General features: G+C 49.7%; 1 protein-coding gene across 4 annotated transcripts; it reads left to right on the plus strand.

The window, feature by feature from the left end:
• Positions 1–70: 70 nt before the first annotated feature.
• GPR160 (G protein-coupled receptor 160) lies at positions 71–17,770 on the plus strand. 4 transcript variants are annotated; one of them, XM_053600191.1, is made up of 3 exons: positions 71–89; positions 15,187–15,289; positions 15,698–17,770. In XM_053600191.1, exon 3 carries the CDS (start codon positions 15,769–15,771, stop codon positions 16,780–16,782), a length of 1,014 nt encoding a protein of 337 aa, XP_053456166.1. In that variant the 5' UTR covers positions 71–89; positions 15,187–15,289; positions 15,698–15,768; the 3' UTR covers positions 16,783–17,770. The 4 variants fall into 4 exon arrangements, with proteins under 4 accessions (XP_053456166.1, XP_053456163.1, XP_053456165.1 ...); XM_053600188.1 differs by lacking the exon at positions 71–89 and adding an exon at positions 303–485; XM_053600190.1 differs by lacking the exon at positions 71–89 and adding an exon at positions 503–628.
• Positions 17,771–18,475: the final 705 nt, after the last annotated feature.

Consider the following 18,475-nt stretch of genomic DNA (forward strand, 5'->3'; position numbering starts at 1 on the left):
GGTCCGTCCCCGACCCACCCCCAGCGACGTGGACTCCGAGCCGGAGCGAGGGCCGTCCTCGCCCCCCAGTGCGAAGTCCGCGGCCCCAGGTGGGAGCTGCTCCTCTCGGACTCTCCCTCCGACCTCACCATGACCCCCAGCCGGGGACCCTGAGGGCGGAGCCTGCGGCGGCAAAGTGCCCGGGTCCGCTCTGCCCGACGCGGTGGGGTGAGGGAGGAGGGAGGGCGAGGACGGAGGGGGAGGGTAGGGGGGAGGAGGAGGAGGCAGAGACAGCAGCGCCAGGTGCGTTTCCCAGCCCCCACCCCCGACCGCGGGCGCGCCGCGCTTTCTCCCCCGCCGGCAGGCGGCGCCCTCCCGCCCGGCCCGGCCCGGCCCAGCGACGCCCGGGCTTCCCCTCCCGGAGCCCGCTGGGCCCCTGCCACGAGCGCGGGCGGGGCGGGCTCGCCGGGCTGGGCCAGCTCGGCAGGTGCGGACTGCGGTCGGCGGTGAGTGCGGGCGTGGGCTAGCCGCGTCCTTCCCGCCGCGGGGCCGGGGTGGCAGCAGCCCCCGAGCCGCCCCGGCCGGCCGCTGGGCGTCTGGGAGGGGAGGAGCGTCCCTCCGGGAACCTGGGGCCTCCTGCGTCGGGCAGGTAGCCGCGCGGCCTAGGGGGGTGGGGCAGGCCGCGAGCCGGGGCGGCTCCGGGTGGAGGGCGGTGTCCCCCCGCCGCGCTCAGGTGCTCCCGGTTCCGGCCTGGCGCGCTGCGGACGGCGCCCGGACCGGGGTTGGGCTGGAGGTTGCCGGGCGGTTCTCCGTAGTTGGGGTGACCCCGCGCTGCCGGCTGAGTCCTCCCGCCCAGGCGACCTGGGACCGGCCGCAGCTCCTCCGCACCCCGCGCGGGCGGCCCCGCGACCTGGGCGTTCCGTCGGGTCGGGAGGACACGGGCCGCGCAGCCCCGGAGCTGTGCAGGCGCCTCGGGTAAGGGCGGGTGTCGCGGAGAGGCGCGGTGTCTGCTCCCGGGCTGGCGGGGTTTCCCTGCCGTGGTCAGTGGTCCCACGAGCGCGGCTGTCTGCACTGAGGTCCCCGGACCTGCGGCGGGCATCGCCCAGCTGGGTGACCTCGCGGGACCTGCGGGGGTTAACGCGAGTGGGGGGCGCTCTGCGGCTGGCGGCGTGCGGGCCCCGGATCCTGATTCGGTGAAGGAATGTTCTGTAGAAAGTTGAGATGGTGAAGGAAGTTTGTATTGATTATTTGATAGACTTAAGGATAGTAGCTCAGTTTAGTTACTTTCGGTAATGGAGTCATGATGATGGTTTCTAAAACCCTTGTAGAGGTGTAGACTGAAATTAAAACACAGGTTGAGGATTTGTTTCAAAATAATCCAGTTTGGGGAACGCTACTGACAAGTGTGGGAGGACCCATAGGGCGGGCGGCGGGCGTGGCGGTCCCCGCGCTGTGGCTGCTGCTGCGCCTTGCGGGTTTCTCTCCGCGCGGCGCCGCCGTCCCGGGGCGTCTCTGCAGGGGGCGCTCGGCGCTGCCGGAGGCGAGACCCGGGGCTGCCGCCCGCCCTGCGAGTCTTACTCCAGGGTCAGGGCTGCCTCTCCAGACTGCAGTCAACTAAACCCGTCCTTTTTTCCCTTCTGGGGCTGCCCATTTATTTTGCCCAGAAGGCCTGGGGTTTGCTGAGCGCCGCAGAGCTGAGCGGATCAAGCTGATGCAGGTGGAGGCTGCGTCAGCTTTTTTTGCACAAAGGGCATTAGCGAGCCTGGGGGGCCGAGTCGCCTGCAGCGGGGAGGGCCGTGTAAAGTGCGTGAGCAGTTTTTCCACATTGCCCAGAGTTCAAGTTAGTGAATACACCGTGTGTATACTTAGGGTTTGTGCATGTTTGGAAACTTTGTTTACATCAGGGTTTACATTATAAAAACAAAGCAGGAGATGAGTGGAGATCTACTTATTACTTGAAAGAGATCCGTGTTGCACGGCCTTTTTGTTTGCTTTGGGGTTCACACGTAAATATCTAGGAAAGGAGCAACTCTAGAAATTCTGCGCAGTGTGGACACGGTTCTGTTCAACAACCTGGCTTCGCGGGGGAGAGGAGTAGTGTCTATATCAGCGGTTCTCAACCTTCCTAATGCCGCGCCCCTTTAATGCAGTTCCAAAGGGGTCCCGACCCACAGGTTGAGAACCGCTGAACGTGTTCATCTAACTTGCTCTTTACTGTCTTTTCCAGATTTATCTTGTAATTAATTCCTACTTGTTCTGTCCCGTCATGCTTGCTTAGTAATTTGGAAGAGCTGTTGCGGTTACTTCCTGAAAGGTAACCCAGAGTTTTTAGTAGCTTCAGTGCAACTGAATTTTAATGCCTCTTTGATTTAAAGAGAAAAAGAGCCAAACGTTGGTTGACAGTGAAAAGTTGAAATGTTAACTGAACCCCCCTTGGCCTCACTCTGCACCTTGCCCATGTAGATTAACGCCAGAATGTAGCAAAGTAATTAGAGAACTAACCAAAATCCATGTTGCCACCCACGGAGATTCCTCTGCCCACTGCCCAGGAGACGTCCAGAGAAGTGGGGAGAGGGGAGGAATTTCTCAAACCGCAGCTCTGAGATCTGGGGAGACAGGGTTTTAAAAGAGTTTGGTGGACAGAGGGCCAGGCGATCAGCGTCTGCTAATCAGCTGGTTTCAGGCAGAACCATCAGCCACTGCCCAGGTGGGTCATCCAGTTCACTGGAATGCAGGGCCTGAAAACTGTCTTAAAAACTATCCTCGGTTCCAAACAGGTGATGTTTCCTTTGGAGAAGAGTTAAGAAAGCTTTACAACTACCAGCTCTGCCCTCTGAAGTAGCCATTATAGAGAGACAAGGGGACACTGGCTGCTGTCAAAGGAGGGGACAGTGGCTGATTATTCTTATTTTAATAAGCCTGTCCCTTCACAGAGTTTGGGGGTCCTTACTGTAGTTCTCACTTTCCACCCCATCATCAGGATGGTTTTACTTATGGTTGGAAAATATAGTGATTTCCTGATGGTACTTAAGTGAAATTGGCTTGTGGTTCCATTTTTTTGAACTGTTAAGTGACTTTATTTTCTACCTCAATTTCCTGTCTAGTTCCCTAAAACAAGAGTATAGAAAGAGGAGGGCGGCGCCTGTGGCTCAGCGGGTAGGGCGCTGGCCCAAACCCAGCCCCGGCCAAACTGCAACAAAAAAATAGCCGGGCGTTGTGGCAGGCACCTATAGTCCCAGCTACTTGGGAGGCTGAGTCAAGAGAATTGCCTAAGCCCAAGGATTTGGAGGTTGCTGTGAGCTGTGTGACGCCACGGCACTCTACCGAGGGCGATAAGGTGAGACTCTGTCTCTACAAAAAAAAAAAAAAAAGAGTATAGAAAGAGGAAAAATAATTGCAGGGCCCTTAGGGACCAGGCAGTGACCTCATTCCAACTGTCCTCTGTAGAGGAGATTGGACTCTGGAGAGTTGGTCGCTGACAACCATTTGAAGGAATTACCACAGTGTGGCTGTCTTCTGTGTTCTTGAGGGTGGAAACGCATTAGGAAGGCACGTTGCTCCTCTGTTGGGTAGAAATGATAGGAAAGGGTGTTGGTATCGGGACAACAGTCCCCCCGCCCCTATACTGGTGAGGGTGGTGGAGCTGGAGCATGCTGGCCCTGAGCAGATGAGCCCACTGAAATCTGAGACTAACACTTGTGGTAGCCGTTTCTTTCTTTTTTTGAAGTCATTACATTTTAATGAAATCAAAAGCATAAAGAATCTTCAAACTTCTGAAAATATCCGAAAGTTCTCTTCAAATTCGTCTAGAATTTGCTTTTTTTCCATCGTCTAAATAAGACTTTTTCCTTAAGCATTAATATTCAAGACATATATATCGGCTTTCTAGTCAATACATGTTTTTTTTTTTTTTATTGTTGGGGATTCATTGAGGGTAGCCATTTCTTTTTTTTTTTTTTTATTTTTTTTGTAGAGACAGAGTCTCACTGTATGGCCCTCGGGTAGAGTGCCATGGCGTTACACGGCTCACAGCAACCTCTAACTCTTGGGCTTACGCGATTCTCTTGCCTCAGCCTCCCAAGCAGCTGGGACTACAGGCGCCCGCCACAACGCCCGGCTATTTTTTTGTTGCAGTTTGGCCGGGGCTGGGTTTGAACCCGCCACCCTCGGCATATGGGGCTGGCGCCCTACTCACTGAGCCACAGGCGCCGCCCGAGGGTAGCCATTTCTTTAAGGGACTGGGTGGAAATGTTCTATTAAGAGTCATGCGGTCTTCACACACTCAATTTGTAATTCTCATAGATCCAAGCTGGGTATCATCAGCCTCGTTTGCAGATGGGAATTGTGGCTGGAGGGTAACTGTCTTGCTGCCGGTAAGGGGGGAGCCGGATTCAGACCTGCCATCCTCAGACTTGGCGTCTATGCCATTTCTGACTGCCCCACACTATCTTCAGCAGGCAGGAGGGGACACACCCCGGGGGAGTCCCAGCAAACTGTCCTTTATCCACGCCCTGCTGCCCTGGTGACAGACCGGCACATGGGCCTCATCTACCCCATGGAGGTGTTTTGTCAGGCCAGCAAGAGTTAAAAAGAAAAAAATGGAGCCAACTGTGAAAATGGGGAGATTCAAGTATTCTGTCCCCAGAATCCCTCGAGGCAGCTCTAGTGAAGCTTTTTTTTTGGGTGGTGGGTCCAGCCTCAGTGTCCCTCCTGAGGTGCTCCCTAGGTCTCCTGCCCAGCCCTGAGGTGCTCCCACCGGCCCAAGTGGCTGTCTGCCGCACTCTCATGACCCTGTGCCTGTCTCTTGGAGGGGCTCTTGTTTGAAGGACGAGGGGAAAGTGCTGTTTAGAGGAAGGGACGGTCCCCAGCCTGCTGTGCAGGCTTCACGTCAGAATCCGAGCTCTGCATCTTTTTCTTGAGTCCTTCCTGGTTTCTCATTTGCGCAGACTGAGTCTGCCACGCCAAAGGGCTACAGCAGCAAAACTCACCTGCAGGCAGGCCACCCAAACCCCTCCCCGGTCACTAATCCTGGGGCAGGAAGGGGGTCCTAGGACAGGACACCAGGCAGCCCTGCCTCAAAGATTCTGGGGGCTGAGGTTGTGCTCGCTCTGAGCTGGGCTGGCCTCGCTGAGGGTGCAGAGGCCCCACTCCACTTCTCTGCTCATCAGAAGGACAAGTCTGCTCTCCACTCACAGCTTAGATGTGGCCCCTAGAAAGCGCTGCAGGGGGGAGGGGTGGAGGTGCCCATGTGCCCCCAGCCTTCCAGGGTTTCTGTACTGGAGTCCAAAGGTGGCTTGGTCTCTTCACCTGTGTCTGGAGCTTCGTGACAGGAAGCGCCGCCTAGATCTCAGCTTTCTTCCCAGAGTTCTGAGTATTCACGGCCTTGGAGGTGCTTGGCGGGGGGTGGAGAATGGGAAGAGGCCTTGGAGAGTGGCTTGGAGGTGCTGCTTTTTCTGGGTTTTTGTTGCTAGAGCTGTGGTGCAAGGCCTGATGTGTGCCAGGCACTAGGGGCTGGAGGACACGGGGGCTCCCAGCTCCCGTGTGTCCCCAAGAAACAGGTTCAGAGGCTCAGCCTTTAGTGAATGCTGGGCTGTGGGCTGGGCACTCTCCGAACCCAGGGTGAGAGTGTTGGGGGGTGCGCCCTCCTGTGGTCCCTAACTGGCTGGCTGAGGGAAAGTAGCTTGATCATTAGCCAGAGCAAACAAAGGCGAGGCCCAGAGCCTGGTGAGCAGTCAGCCCCAGTGGGTGTGGCCCCGGGCCTCCCACCACCTAACCATGTGACCTTCATCTGCTTTTTAACCTCTGTTCCTGAGTCCCTCCGGTAGAGTGGATGTGTGGATGACACCCACCCTGCAGGCCTAGAGGACTGAGTCCCTCCAGGCAGGGTGGACGTGAGGATCATGCCCACTTCTCCAGGTGCTTGGGACAGCGCCTAGCAGGAATGGGGTCCTTGTGGGTCACTGTGCTGTTGGGTCCCAGGCTTCTTACCTGCACTTTCATTTGGGGGAGATTTTCCACACGTGGGGGGAGGAAATTCTTTCTGGCTCTGACCTCTTTTCATTGAGCTGTGGGTTCTCATCTGTTTGCCACGTGGCCTTAGGGAAATGTTCTCGTGACATTCACAGGGTGTTAGGTGCCGCAGCCACTCTGCAGCGATGGGAACTGGGCCAGAGCTGGGCTTTGTCCCGTGTTCATGGATTAGAAACTGCACCCACAGGAGAGGGGACGGCGACCCCTGGCATTCCTGTGGGAGTAGCCCCTACCCCCACCCCTAGGCAAAGGGCAGCCCAGCCTCAGTGGACCAGGTGCCACCACCTGGCAGGGTCTGAGGCTGGGTCTTGGGGCATCTGTGCCTGTCCTCTGGGCCGAACACACCTGTTAGACAGATCTGGAGGGGGTGAGAGACCAGCATTGAGTCCTCACCCTGTGCAGGGAGGCGCTGTCAGCTTGCCGTGTTGAAATCACAGAGCTCCTGGGTTGGCAGGTTAACTCTCACCCTGGGAGAGTGCTACACTGTTACCTGATAGTCAGCTTGGTGGTTTCTGAAAGGGCTGTGGAGTGTGGCCTTCACCCAGATGCAGGTTTCTGTCTGCGTTTGTTTCTGCTGCCTTTGCCACCTGTCATAGGTACAAGGGTGACTGAGGTTTAGACCAGAAAGGAGGCCAGACATGGGGACATGCAGTGGGTTCCATTTTACTTCACTGGAGAGGGTGACGTGGGCTCTTATTCCTGAGATCCTCCCTAAGGCGGGTGTCCCCTGTTGACAGCCCTTGCCCAGGTTCCTTCTGCGGGGGTCCAGGAGGAGGACAGAGGTAGGCTGTGCGTGGTCCCTGGTCCCACCCCGGGTGCAGACAGCCTGCTTCTCCTGGCCCTTCGCCACCTCCACCCACACTCACACACTGCCCACGGGAGCCTGGGAGCTGTCCCAAAGGCCCCTTGCCTGTGCTCCTGGCTCATCCCTCACGTGGGTACCCTGGTCACCTGCCACCCGCCACCCTTGTCAGATCCTGCTTATTTATTTATTTAGTCACTATGTTGCCCTCGTTAGAGTGCTGTGGCATCACAGCTCACACCAACCTTAAACTCTTGGGCTTAAGCAATTCTCTTGCCTCAGCCTCCCAAGTAGCTGGGACTACAGGCGACCGCCACAACGCCCGGCTATTTTTTGTTATAGTTGTTGTTGTTGTTTAGCAGGCTGGGGCTGGATTCAAACTCACCAGCCCTGGTATATGTGGCCAGTGCCCTAACCACTGAGTACAGGCACTGAGCCTCTTCAACTTTACTGTATGCTGGAAAGTTTACAGGGAAAAGTCTTCTTTAACTTCAGAATTATTTTGACTCACAATTACTTTGATTCAAAATTAGAACACATCTTGGGAGAAAAAACTGACAAAATACATAGGCAAATTTTTTTTTTTTTTTTTTTTTGTAGAGACAGAGTCTCACTGTACCACCCTCGGGTAGAGTGCCGTGGCGTCACACGGCTCACAGCAACCGCTAACTCTTGGGCTTACGCGATTCTCTTGCCTCAGCCTCCCGAGCAGCTGGGACTACAGGCGCACGCCACAATGCCCGGCTATTTTTCTGTTGCAGTTTGGCCGGGGCTGGGTCCGAACCCACCACCCTCGGCATATGGGGCCGGCGCCCTACTCACTGAGCCACAGGCGCCGCCCTACATAGGCAAATTTTTACTCTGTGAGCTTTTTAAACTCTCATTGTTCACTAGTCCCTAAGATGAAAACACTTCTAAGACGTACTCACTCAGCCCCCAGGAATGATGCCAATCATAGGGATATGGGTCAATGTCACAAAGAAGCCATGAATCCCATCATGGCAACCTTCTGGCATTCTATCAGGTTGGTACCTCTTCCAGGCAGCCTGAGTGAGCCCTTCACAAACGGCATCACCCCATCCAAGGTGCCTGCCTGGCAGCCACTGAGATGCTGAAGAAATCTTTATGACCCCCCCTCCAGGGTCCAACAACATGGACATTTTGCATATTTCCCTTTTCTTTTGTTTTGCTTTGCTTTTGTTTTTTACAAATTTAATAAATTTTAGCCTTTTGTAAACATTGGTTAGCATTTTAACATATACTTGCCATACTAATTAAAACTTGTTATTTTTTTGTCTATAAATATCATTTTGAATGAGTGCATGCTTTTTTACTTTCTTAGTCATTCCCTTAAAATATTAGAGAACAAGAGAACGTAAGAGGATTTTATTTATTTTATTTTTTTTGAGACAGTCTCACTGTGTCGCCCTCGGTAGTGCTGTGGCATCACAGCTCACAGCAACCTCAAACTCTTGGGCTTAAGCAAGTCTCTTGTCTCAGCCTCCCAAGTAGTTGAGACTACAGGTGCCCAGCTATTTTTTGTTGCAGTTGTCATCGTTGTTTAGCTGGCCTGGGCTGTGTTTGGACCTGTCATGGTACCATAACCACTGAGCTATGGGCACCGAGCCAAGAATGCTTATTTTCTATACTGTAAATCATTCTAAGTTGAATGTACCAAAACTTTCGATCCCATTTCACATTTAGGTGAGTTCCTATAGGAATAATTACTCAAAGATTCTGAACATTCACGTTTCCTTTCTGATGGCACTGTAAAGGGTGCAATATGCCCCGTACCCTCACCCGGTAGAGATGGCTCGTGTACCCGGGAGTCCCTCCGGAAGACGTGCCATCTGAGTCTTCACTATGTGTGGCTGATGGGCTGCCACCTGGGAGCCTGTCAGAATGCAGAATCTCAGGCCCACCCCAGATATGCCAAGTCAGAATCTGTTAATTTACAAGATCCACATTCAAGTTTGAGAAGCATTGGTCTATAAAGGCCCTCACCTTATCAGTCATGGGTGGCCTGGCGGGAATTACCTCTGATCTGTGTGTGTACATAGTTTTTCCTGATTACCAAACACTGGGGTAATGTTATGTGTACCACTGATTCTCAGCTGCCCAGGCCTGGCGCCAGAGCCTATCTGAGGGCAAGAGCAGGCTCCCTCAGTGACACAGGTGAGTGATAAGGAGGGACTCGGGGGTGGGGTGGGGAAATTCCTCCTTCCCGTGAGCAGCCCTGGCACACACAGCTTCCTCTCACTTCTAGAATTTAACACTGTGTCACTTAAACACAGAACCTCTGTAGGTGACCACCCAAGGGACTGTGACAAGCTGGCCAACGTACGGAGGGTCAACATAGGCACTAGGCCTACTGGACTGATGGCAAACGTGTGCATATCCAGTCTCTGAAAATTAGGTCAATTAAGTTGATGTTAACTGTGTTCGTCTTCCCATTCTGTTTGTTAAACTTTTCTGAGATTGTGCGATACAACTTCTCATTATAATAAAGTTATTAACCTTTTACTGTCAACTCCTGAGTGCACAGAGGACTTTCAGGAGCTACATAAGGTGTCAGATTAAATGTAGATGAGAATTCAGCTATCTGCTGTTAAGCCAGCAATTTGTAAAACACTGCTTACCTAAAATTCTTGTCTGGTAGAGTAATCTTTCATTAAAAAACATTTATCTTATCCTGCAACTAGTGTCAAGGGTCCCAAGGCCAAACCTGTTAGCCTGTGGGTGAAAACTGGAAACCACCAGGTGAGTGGATGCCTGGTGAGTGTCCCTCACCCCTGTCTTACCTGTACTTTAAACCTGAGCTGGGGAAAAACTAAGAATGTAAGCTGTTAGGTGGTTATTAAATATGGAAATGCCCAACTCTGAATCAAAAGTGTCATTTATTATACCTCAGACGAGGAGGAGTGCAGCTGAAGTGTGCACCTAAACCATCGACGCCATTGTGCTGTCTTTACGGCAGCAGTGAAGATGCCTGGAGAGTGAGTGGGGGTGAAATCACAAAGGGCGTTTTCCACAGATGGTTGGGGATTGAGTATTTTTGAGACTTGAATATTTTTCCTTACAAGAAGTGGTCCATAGCCTGGAAGAAGTCGTCAGTTGGTACGAGCTCTGGTGACCATGGTGGTGACCGTGTCCAGGTCCTGCCCTGGTTAGAGCAGTGCTCCTGTGGTGAGGGCTCGGGCACTGCCTGGTGAGAGGCCTGGCCCGTGTCTGCTAACCAGTGCTGGCCGCCTGACCGCAAGCAAACTCAGCGTTTCATCCCTTCAGCTGGTTTCGTGTCCTGTTTCACACGCTGTAGTGGATGACCACCAGGCAGACACCCTTAGCTTGTTTGAGGAACATTTGGTTTGGGATGGTGTTTGGCACTTCATCTTTACTCAGGCACTGAGCCAAACGCTTTTAGCCAACAAAATCCATATTTCATTGCACATAACAATATGGCCTAGAAATGGTTTGCCTTTATGTCATGATAGCAAGGAAGGGCAAGCTTGCGACACTGTATGTGGGCCCATCCGTCCACCTTCTGTGTCTTGCCAATTTGTTTCAAATGGGCCAATATTCTGGAACAGTAACATGAGACCTTGCTGCTAATTCACAGGTAAGTTAAGATGGATTCACTTCTACAGCTTTCAGCTCATTATCCACTGGGAGCTCAGGCTGCCCAGATGGCTCATTTTCAACTAAACTCATCAGAATGGAACTTCTCAAAACATCAACATGCTGTGTGTTCATTAGCCACGTCCTTCCCACATACCTCACTGACACTCTGAACTGTGCTGCACTGGTTCCATGACAGAACTCATGCAAAAATAACAAGAGTTTTTGTTTTTTTTTTGTAGTTTTTGGCCAGGGCTGGGTTTGAACCCGCCACCTCCTACATATGGGGCCGGTGCCCTACTCCATTGAGCCACAGGCACCACCTAACAAGAGTTTTTGACTTAACCATTTCACAAAAAAGATGTATAATTTGAAAGAAAGAGGATGTGCCTTCATGATCAAAACAGTCGAAGTGTCAAGGTGAAATGTCGGGTATCAACTGTGAAACTTAGGACTTAAGAAAACTGGACATTTCATACTCAATCTAATACTTGTTTCAGTCCAGCAGAAAGCTACTGTTTGCTAAGCAGGATTCGGAGCCAGTTTCACTGAACTGTTACCACGTAATAATGGTTATTTTGGTTTTCTTTCACACACAGCTCGCTTATGAGACATTTTGGTATAGCAAAATGAAATACAAGAAACCCCACGTAACATTACTGAAGGCAGTAAATCCGAAATAGGAAAATCATCAGTTAAGACAGAGTCCATGGAGAGTAACTTTGGCCGGAGCTAATCATGTTGTAAATAGAAAGCAGAGATGGGGGTGTGGGGGGTGAAAAACCATAGTGGCCCTGCCGATGCTTCCAGACTGGGCCAGATGCGTGGAGGGGACAGGCGAGCTGTAGCAGCAGCCTGCAGAGCGCAGGGGAGAGGAGGTGTTTGTAGGGTAGAGCCCTGTAGCTGAGCCGCCTCAGGCTGGCCTGATCGTCATGGACCAGATGTGTAGCCTGTGTGTGTCAGCACAGCAGGCCACCTTCTGCGTGGTGGCCAATCTGTTGCAGTCCCATGGGTGGTCAGCACAGCAGGCCTCCTCCCGCACGGTGGCTAGCCTGTTGCAATCCTGTGGATGGTCAGCACAGCAGGCCTCCTTCGGCGTGGTGATCAGCACAGCAGGCCTCCTTCCGCGTGGTGGTCAGCCTGTTGCAGTCCCGTGGGTGGTCAGCACAGCAGGCCTCCTTCCATGTGGTGGCCAGCCTGTTGCAGTCCTGTGGATGGTCAACACAGCAGGCCTCCTTCCACTTAGTGGCCAGCCTGTTGCTGTCCCATGGATGGTCAGCACAGCAGGCCGCCTCCATGTGGTGGCCAGCCTGTTGTTATCCCGTGGGTGGTCAGCACAGCAGTCCTCCTTCCACGTGGTGGCCAGCCTGTTGCAGTCCTGTGGGTGGTCAGCACAGCAGGCCTCCTTCCGCGTGGTGGTCAGCACAGCAGGTCTCCTTCCGCGTGGTGGTCAGCACAGCAGGCCTCCTTCTGCGTGGTGGCCAGCCTGTTGCAGTCCTGAGGGTGGTCGTCTCACAAGAGGCTCTACTCTATTGGAAGTTTGGATGCTTAAGCAATATGTAAACAGTCTCAACTAGGAAAGTCTTGACTGGTTTCCATGATCGTGCTATTCAGGAACCATTAAAACCACCAGGACCTTGTGTTCCAGTTCCTTCATCTGCCTTCCATCTCCTCAGGTCTCTGCCCAGGCCTCACTTTCTTCCCAGCTTTGTGACTCCCCATGTGCCCATTTCAGACCCATCTGTTTTCGTGGCTGCGGCTGCTCCCTCCCCTGCTCCCCTCCCAGGCAGCCGCCCTCCACGCAGCTCTGCCTGAGTCAGCAGGGAAGCTGGAAATTAGGAACCATCCCTTGGATGTTACCTACTCAGCTTTTCTTACTCAATCTATGAGTTACAAAAAGGAGAATATCATTTGATACAGATATTTTATTCCTTTTATCCTAAAGACAAATTTAAAATGTCTTTATGGGCTCGGCACCTGTGGCTCAAGCGGCTAAGGTGCCAGCCACATACACCTGAGCAGGCGGGTTCGAATCCAGCCTGGCCAGCCAAATGATGACGGCTGCAACCAAAAAAAAAAAAAAATAGCCGGGCGTTGTGGCAGGCGCCTGTAGTCCCAGCTACTTGGGAGGCGGAGGCAGGAGAATTGCCTAAGCCCAGGAGTTGGAGGTGGTTGTGAGCTGTGATGCCACAGCACTCTACCCAGGGTAACAGCTTGAGGCTCTGTCTCAAAAAAAAAAAAAAAAAATGTCATTATGAACGCGCACCACACAATTCTCCTTCCTCATTCTGTTTTAGACCGTCAGCTCTTTGCCCCTCTCCCCCTCTCTCTGGGCACGAGGGGCCTTCATGCCGTCTTGCTCCACCCTGGCTCCCGCTCCGAGCACCACCACTTCCAAGCTGGCAGCATCCGTCAGGCTGGCAGCTATGTCTCTGCACACTTGTACATCCTCAAATCTGGATCGACCTTTTTTGGATAGAGTTAAGTTAAACTGTAGAGTGTAGGAAAAAAATGTGCATAGTAAGCACTTGTTTGGGTCTTTTATAGTTATCAAAAGTTACATTTTTATTACTATCTTTACATGAACACAACATGTGTATATAAATAGATTCATTATTTTTGTGTGTGCTTTTTTTTTTAGACAGAGTCTCACTTTGTCACCCTGGGTAGAGTGCCATGGCATTGTAGCTCACGGCAACCTCAAACTCGGGCTCACGTGATCCTCTTGCCTCAGTTGTCATTTTTAATAGAGATGGGGTTTCCCTCTTGCTCAAGTTGGTCTCAAATTCCTGAGCTCAAGGGACCCCCTGCCTTGCCCTCCCAGATGGATTACAGGCATTAGCTGTCACACCTGGCCTTGATTTGTGCACCTTAGTAAGTACCCACCACACAGCCTGAGCCCTTACTCTCATGGCCATGAATGTGTCAACAGAACTTACAGCTCGTTCTCACCCTGAACTCCTTACCCTCAGACAGTCTCCTCAGTACTGCCTAGAAATTATTCAATCATCAGTTATCTGCTTTTAGACAAATACATTTTTGCTTTTGACTTTTTTTTTCCTTAAAGTTTGAGAAATACAAAAAACCCCACAAGTATAACACAACGGTATCGGTACCCTGATATGTACCTTTTTAGTTTTTTTCCATGTATGTATAATTTCTTACAAAAGTTAGATGACATGCATAATTTTGTAACCCACATTTCACTTAACATATTTGGAAGTTTATAATAACATTACTTTTTTTAACATGTAAGAAATTCACAAGGCTTAAAATTTAACAAGTATAGAAAAGACAGAGTGAAATCCTGTGTTCCTCCTGTCCTAAAAGACTGTTTTTTTGGATACGCTGTCACCCTGGGTAGAGTGCAGTGGCAACACAGCTCACAGCAACTCCAGACTCCTGGGCTCAAGAGATCCTCCTGCTTCAGCCTCCCAAGTAGCTGGGACTACAGGTGCTTGCCACCACGCCAGGCTAGTTTTTCTATTTGTAGTAGAGATGGCATCTCTTGCTCAGGCTGGTCTTGAACTCCTGAGCTCAAGGCATCCACCTGCCTTGACCTTCCAGAGTGCTGAGATTACTGGTGTGAGCTGCCAGCTGGCTCTAAGAGACATTCTTTTTTTTTTGTAGTGACAGAGTCTCACTTTATGGCCCTCGGTAGAGTGCGTGGCGTCACACAGCTCACAGCAACCTCCAACTCCTGGGCTTAAGCGATTCTCCTGCCTCAGCCTCCCAAGTAGCTGGGACTACAGGTGCCCGCCACAACGCCCGGCTATTTTTTGGTTGCAGTTTGGTCGGGGCCAGGTTTGAACCCACCACCCTCGGTATATGGGGCCGGCGCCTTACTGACTGAGCCACAGGTGCCGCCCCTAAGAGACATTCTTAAGTGCTGCGTAAAAGGGTATCATAAGGATGTACCCCACCTCCAACTTGAACATCCCTACTCCAATAATCTGAAATGCTCTAAAATCCAAAACTTTTTTTCAGAATCCAAAATTTGTTAAACACTAACATGACACTCAAACGAAATGCTTATTGGGTCATTCCAGATTTTGGATCTTCATATTAGAGATGCTCATCTGATGTAATGCAAATGTTCCAAAATCTAAAAAAATCCAAAATCTGAAATATTTTTAGTCCATTTCAAATAAGTAATAATTTGTATTCTTAAATTTTTTTTTAGGAGTCAAGGCCTTACTCTTGCACTGCCTGGAGTGCACTGGGTGGATCACAGCTCCTTACAACCCTCAGTTCCGTGGCTCAGGTGACCCTCCCACTCGGCCTGAGTAGCTGGGACAGCAGGTGCCGGCATGACACCCGGCTCTCATATTAGCAGTGAGGTCATCTCACTGTTGCCAGGCCTCAACCACAGCCTCCCACCTCAGCCCTCCACAGTGCTAGGATCAGAGGCGTGAACCCCTGTGCCCAACTCTCACCCTCTATCATTTTTAAGCCTTTCCCAGTTTTTGAGTTTGTTTTGCTATTTATGAACACGGAACAGTGTTGCAGAAGTAACTTTGGGCCCACTCTGCCTTTTCCTTTGTTTCCTGATCTCCTCCTCTCTGACCTCTTTCTTCATGTCCTTGTCTTGCTGTCAAATCCATCTGTCACTCCAGCACCAGCTCCTCCCACACCTCAGTGTTCTCAGGTTTCCGGACTGTCCTGCCCCTTCCCTCATCTCTCCAAGGGCCCAACCTGAAAGATACACACCGAAGATAAAAACTTATCTTTCTTTCCTTTACCTGTGTTCTTATTTTCAGCTGAATCATCTGTTTTAAGCCTTTAAGCTTCAGAGAAAAGAAGATTTTATGCGGATGCTCCTGCAGTTAAAAAGCTTTGAAAATTGCTATGTTGAAGGACCCAGTAAGTATAGCCTCTAAATTTCACTAACGGAAATGGAGTTGAGGCAACACTGTCTAGGTGGGGTGGGGCTGGGTTTTAAGCTATCAGTGGTTGTTTGGAGTATTACTGTAAGCTGCTATTTTTGGCATGGATTTTAGCTCCAGTAGATGAAAGTATTTTTTTCTTTTTACAAGTTATTAAAACCTATCCTTTTATAAACATTAGTAATATATAAAATTCTGGTTTAAAAATCTGAGTTCTGGACCATTTGGGTGTACACATCGTTTCTGTATTCTGTAAGTAAGACAATATAATTCCTATTTAACTATTTGGGAAAATGAATTAAACTAGATTTTTACGACTAGAGATGCTTGCTTTATAAAGTTTGAAAACAGAGATAACATCAAGATTTTGCCACTTTTTTTGCAGGGATGGAAAATAAAGCAAAGCAGTGTTCATCACATGTATTCCAGCAGGTCTTCTGAATTTTAGCTAAAATTATGACTGCTCTTTCTTCTGACAACTGCTCTTTGACATACCAGTTACGTCAAACACACCAGCCCCTCGACATTAACTGTCTGCTCTTCTTGATCATACTTGGGAAAATAATACTGAACATCCTCACGCTAGGACTGAGAAGAAAAAACACCTGTCAAAGTTTTATGGAATATTTTTGCATTTCACTGGCATTTGTCGATCTTTTACTTTTAGTAAACATTTCCGTTATATCCTATTTCAGGGACTTTGTACTTTTAGGCATTAGGTTCACTAGATACCACATCTGCCTGTTTACTCAAATTATTTCCTTTACTTATGGCTTTTTGCATTTCCCAGTTATCCTGATAGCTTGTGTGGATTATTACCTGAATTTCTCTAAACCCATCAAGCTTTCATTTAAGTGTCAAACACTATTTTATTTCCTTACGATAGTTTTACTTTGGATTTCAGTCCTGGGTTACGTTTTGAGAGACCCGGGTGTCTCCCGGAGTCTCGAGGTGCAGAGTGCTCACTCCCGTCCCTGTCCTTTCTACGTCAGCAATCAGAGTTACTGGCTGGCCTGGTCCATGCTGGGGGTTTTATTTGTGGCTCTGATAACCTCCTGGTCAGAAGTTATCACCCTGGTACGGGCTATCAGGATAACGTCCTATATGAGTGAGACGATCTTGTATTTTCCTTTCTCGTCCCACTCTCGTTACACAGTGAGCTCTAAAAAAATTCTCCTGTCTAAGCTCCTTATCTGTTTCCTTGGTACCTGGTCCCCATTTGTCCTGCTTCAGGTGATCATTCTTTCACTCAAAGTGCAGATTCCAGCATATGTTGAGATGAACATTCCCTGGTTGTACTTTGTCAACAGCTTCCTCATTGCCACAGTTTATTGGTTTAATTGTCACAAGTTTAATTTAATACACGTCACATTACCTGTGGATCCCTTCGTCAGCTGGAAGTGCTGCTTCATTCCACTGATAATCCCTAATTTGGGGCAAATGGAACAGCCCATCTCAATAATAATTTAATATGTTGCCATGTTAAAACTAATTAAAACTGTAAAAATTAAGATTTTACAATGGAAGAACTCAGGACATGTAAAGAAATGTACTGAAGCTACCCTACCTTTTCAGAATGTATCTCTTGGAGCTTTGATATTTATTAAAAAAAGTTTTCTTTTAAAACGAAATTCCAAAAAGTTTTATACTTGTTCAAGAACACTGCATGTTACAAAAATTTGTTAGTAACACAAAGATGAAATGAGTCAACATTGGCCATACTTATACTTGTGTTACCCCCAAAACTACTGAATGTAAACTGTGGTAAATCTGAGATTTCACTGCCAACCTTAAGATACAGACTTGAGACAGTTTTATCATATCCAGCAAGGAAATAAAAAATATTTCAAGGTTCAATGTAAGGAGAACATCAGCTCATTTTAAATTTAGCTAATTTTTTGCAGCTCAATTCATAATTGCCAAGTCATAGAAGCAACCTTGGGTGGCACCTGTGGCTCAGTGAGTAGGGCGCCGGCCCCATATACCAAGGGTGGCGGATTCAAACCCAGCCCTGGCCAAACTGCAACAAAAAAATAGCCGGGCATTGTGGCAGGTGCCTGTAGTCCCAGCTACTCGGGAGGCTGAGCCAAGAGATCGTGTAAGCCCAAGAGCTGGAGGTTGCTGTGCCGTATGACGCCACGGCACTCTATAGAGGGCAGTAAAGTGAGACTCTGTCTCTACAAAAAAAAAGAAAAGAAGCAACCTAGTGCCCATCAACTCATGAATGGATCAACAAACTGTGGTATAACATGGGATATTATTCAGCCATAAAAAAAGATGGAGACTTTTGTATCTTTTACATTTACCTGGATGGAGTTGAAATACATTCTTCTTAGTAAAGTATCACAAGAATGGAAAAATATCCAATGTACTCCATACTAACATGAAATTAATAAACAATTACATGTTCCTAAGAACAATAAAACACTATTATAGTCCAATTCCAGGGCAGAGGGAAGCGGAGGGGGAGGGCGTGGGGCAGGATCTCACCTAATGTGCACATTGTGAGGGTGTATAACACACCCCCTGGGTGAGGGGCTCTTCTACAAATAGAACTTTACCCTGGAAGTCAGAACAATATAACCTAAAAATTGTACCCTCATATTTATTTGAATAAAGCTTAAATAAATCCATTAAAAAATAAAAAATAGGGCGGTGCCTGTGGCTCAGTCAGTAAGGCACCGGCCCCATATACCGAGGGTGGTGGGTTCAAACCCGGCCCCAGCTGAACTGCAAACCAAAAAATAGCTGGGCATTGTGGCAGGTGCCTGTAGTCCCAGCTACTCAGGAGGCTGAGGCAAGAGAATCGCTTCAGCCCAGGAGTTGGAGGTTGCTGTGAGCTGTGTGATGCCATGGCACTCTACCGAGGGCGATAAAGTGAGACTCTATGTCTCTACAAAAAAATAAAAAATAAATTTAGTTAATTTTTAATGCAAATATTCCTGGAATAAAAGGGTTTTAGTAGTGCACTTTATAGGGAGTGACTAGGTGCTTTCCATGACATGCCAGATCTTTAGTTGTAACTTAGAGTCACAGTAATGGTGCCCTGTGCTGTGTGAGCTGGGCTTCTCATCTCCAGCACTCTGGACATCTGGGTAACTTTCTGTGGTGAGGGCTTCCTTGGACATTACAGAGTTTTCAGCAGCACTCGGCCCTCTGCCCA

Source organism: Nycticebus coucang, chromosome 8 (genome assembly GCF_027406575.1).
Source record: "Nycticebus coucang isolate mNycCou1 chromosome 8, mNycCou1.pri, whole genome shotgun sequence".
NCBI classification, from domain to species: domain Eukaryota; kingdom Metazoa; phylum Chordata; class Mammalia; order Primates; family Lorisidae; genus Nycticebus; species Nycticebus coucang.

Excerpts from the sequence above, each read along its gene's own strand:
- GPR160 (XM_053600191.1), top strand. The coding sequence starts at position 15,769 with ATGACTGCTCTTTCTTCTGACAACTGCTCTTTGACATACCAGTTACGT.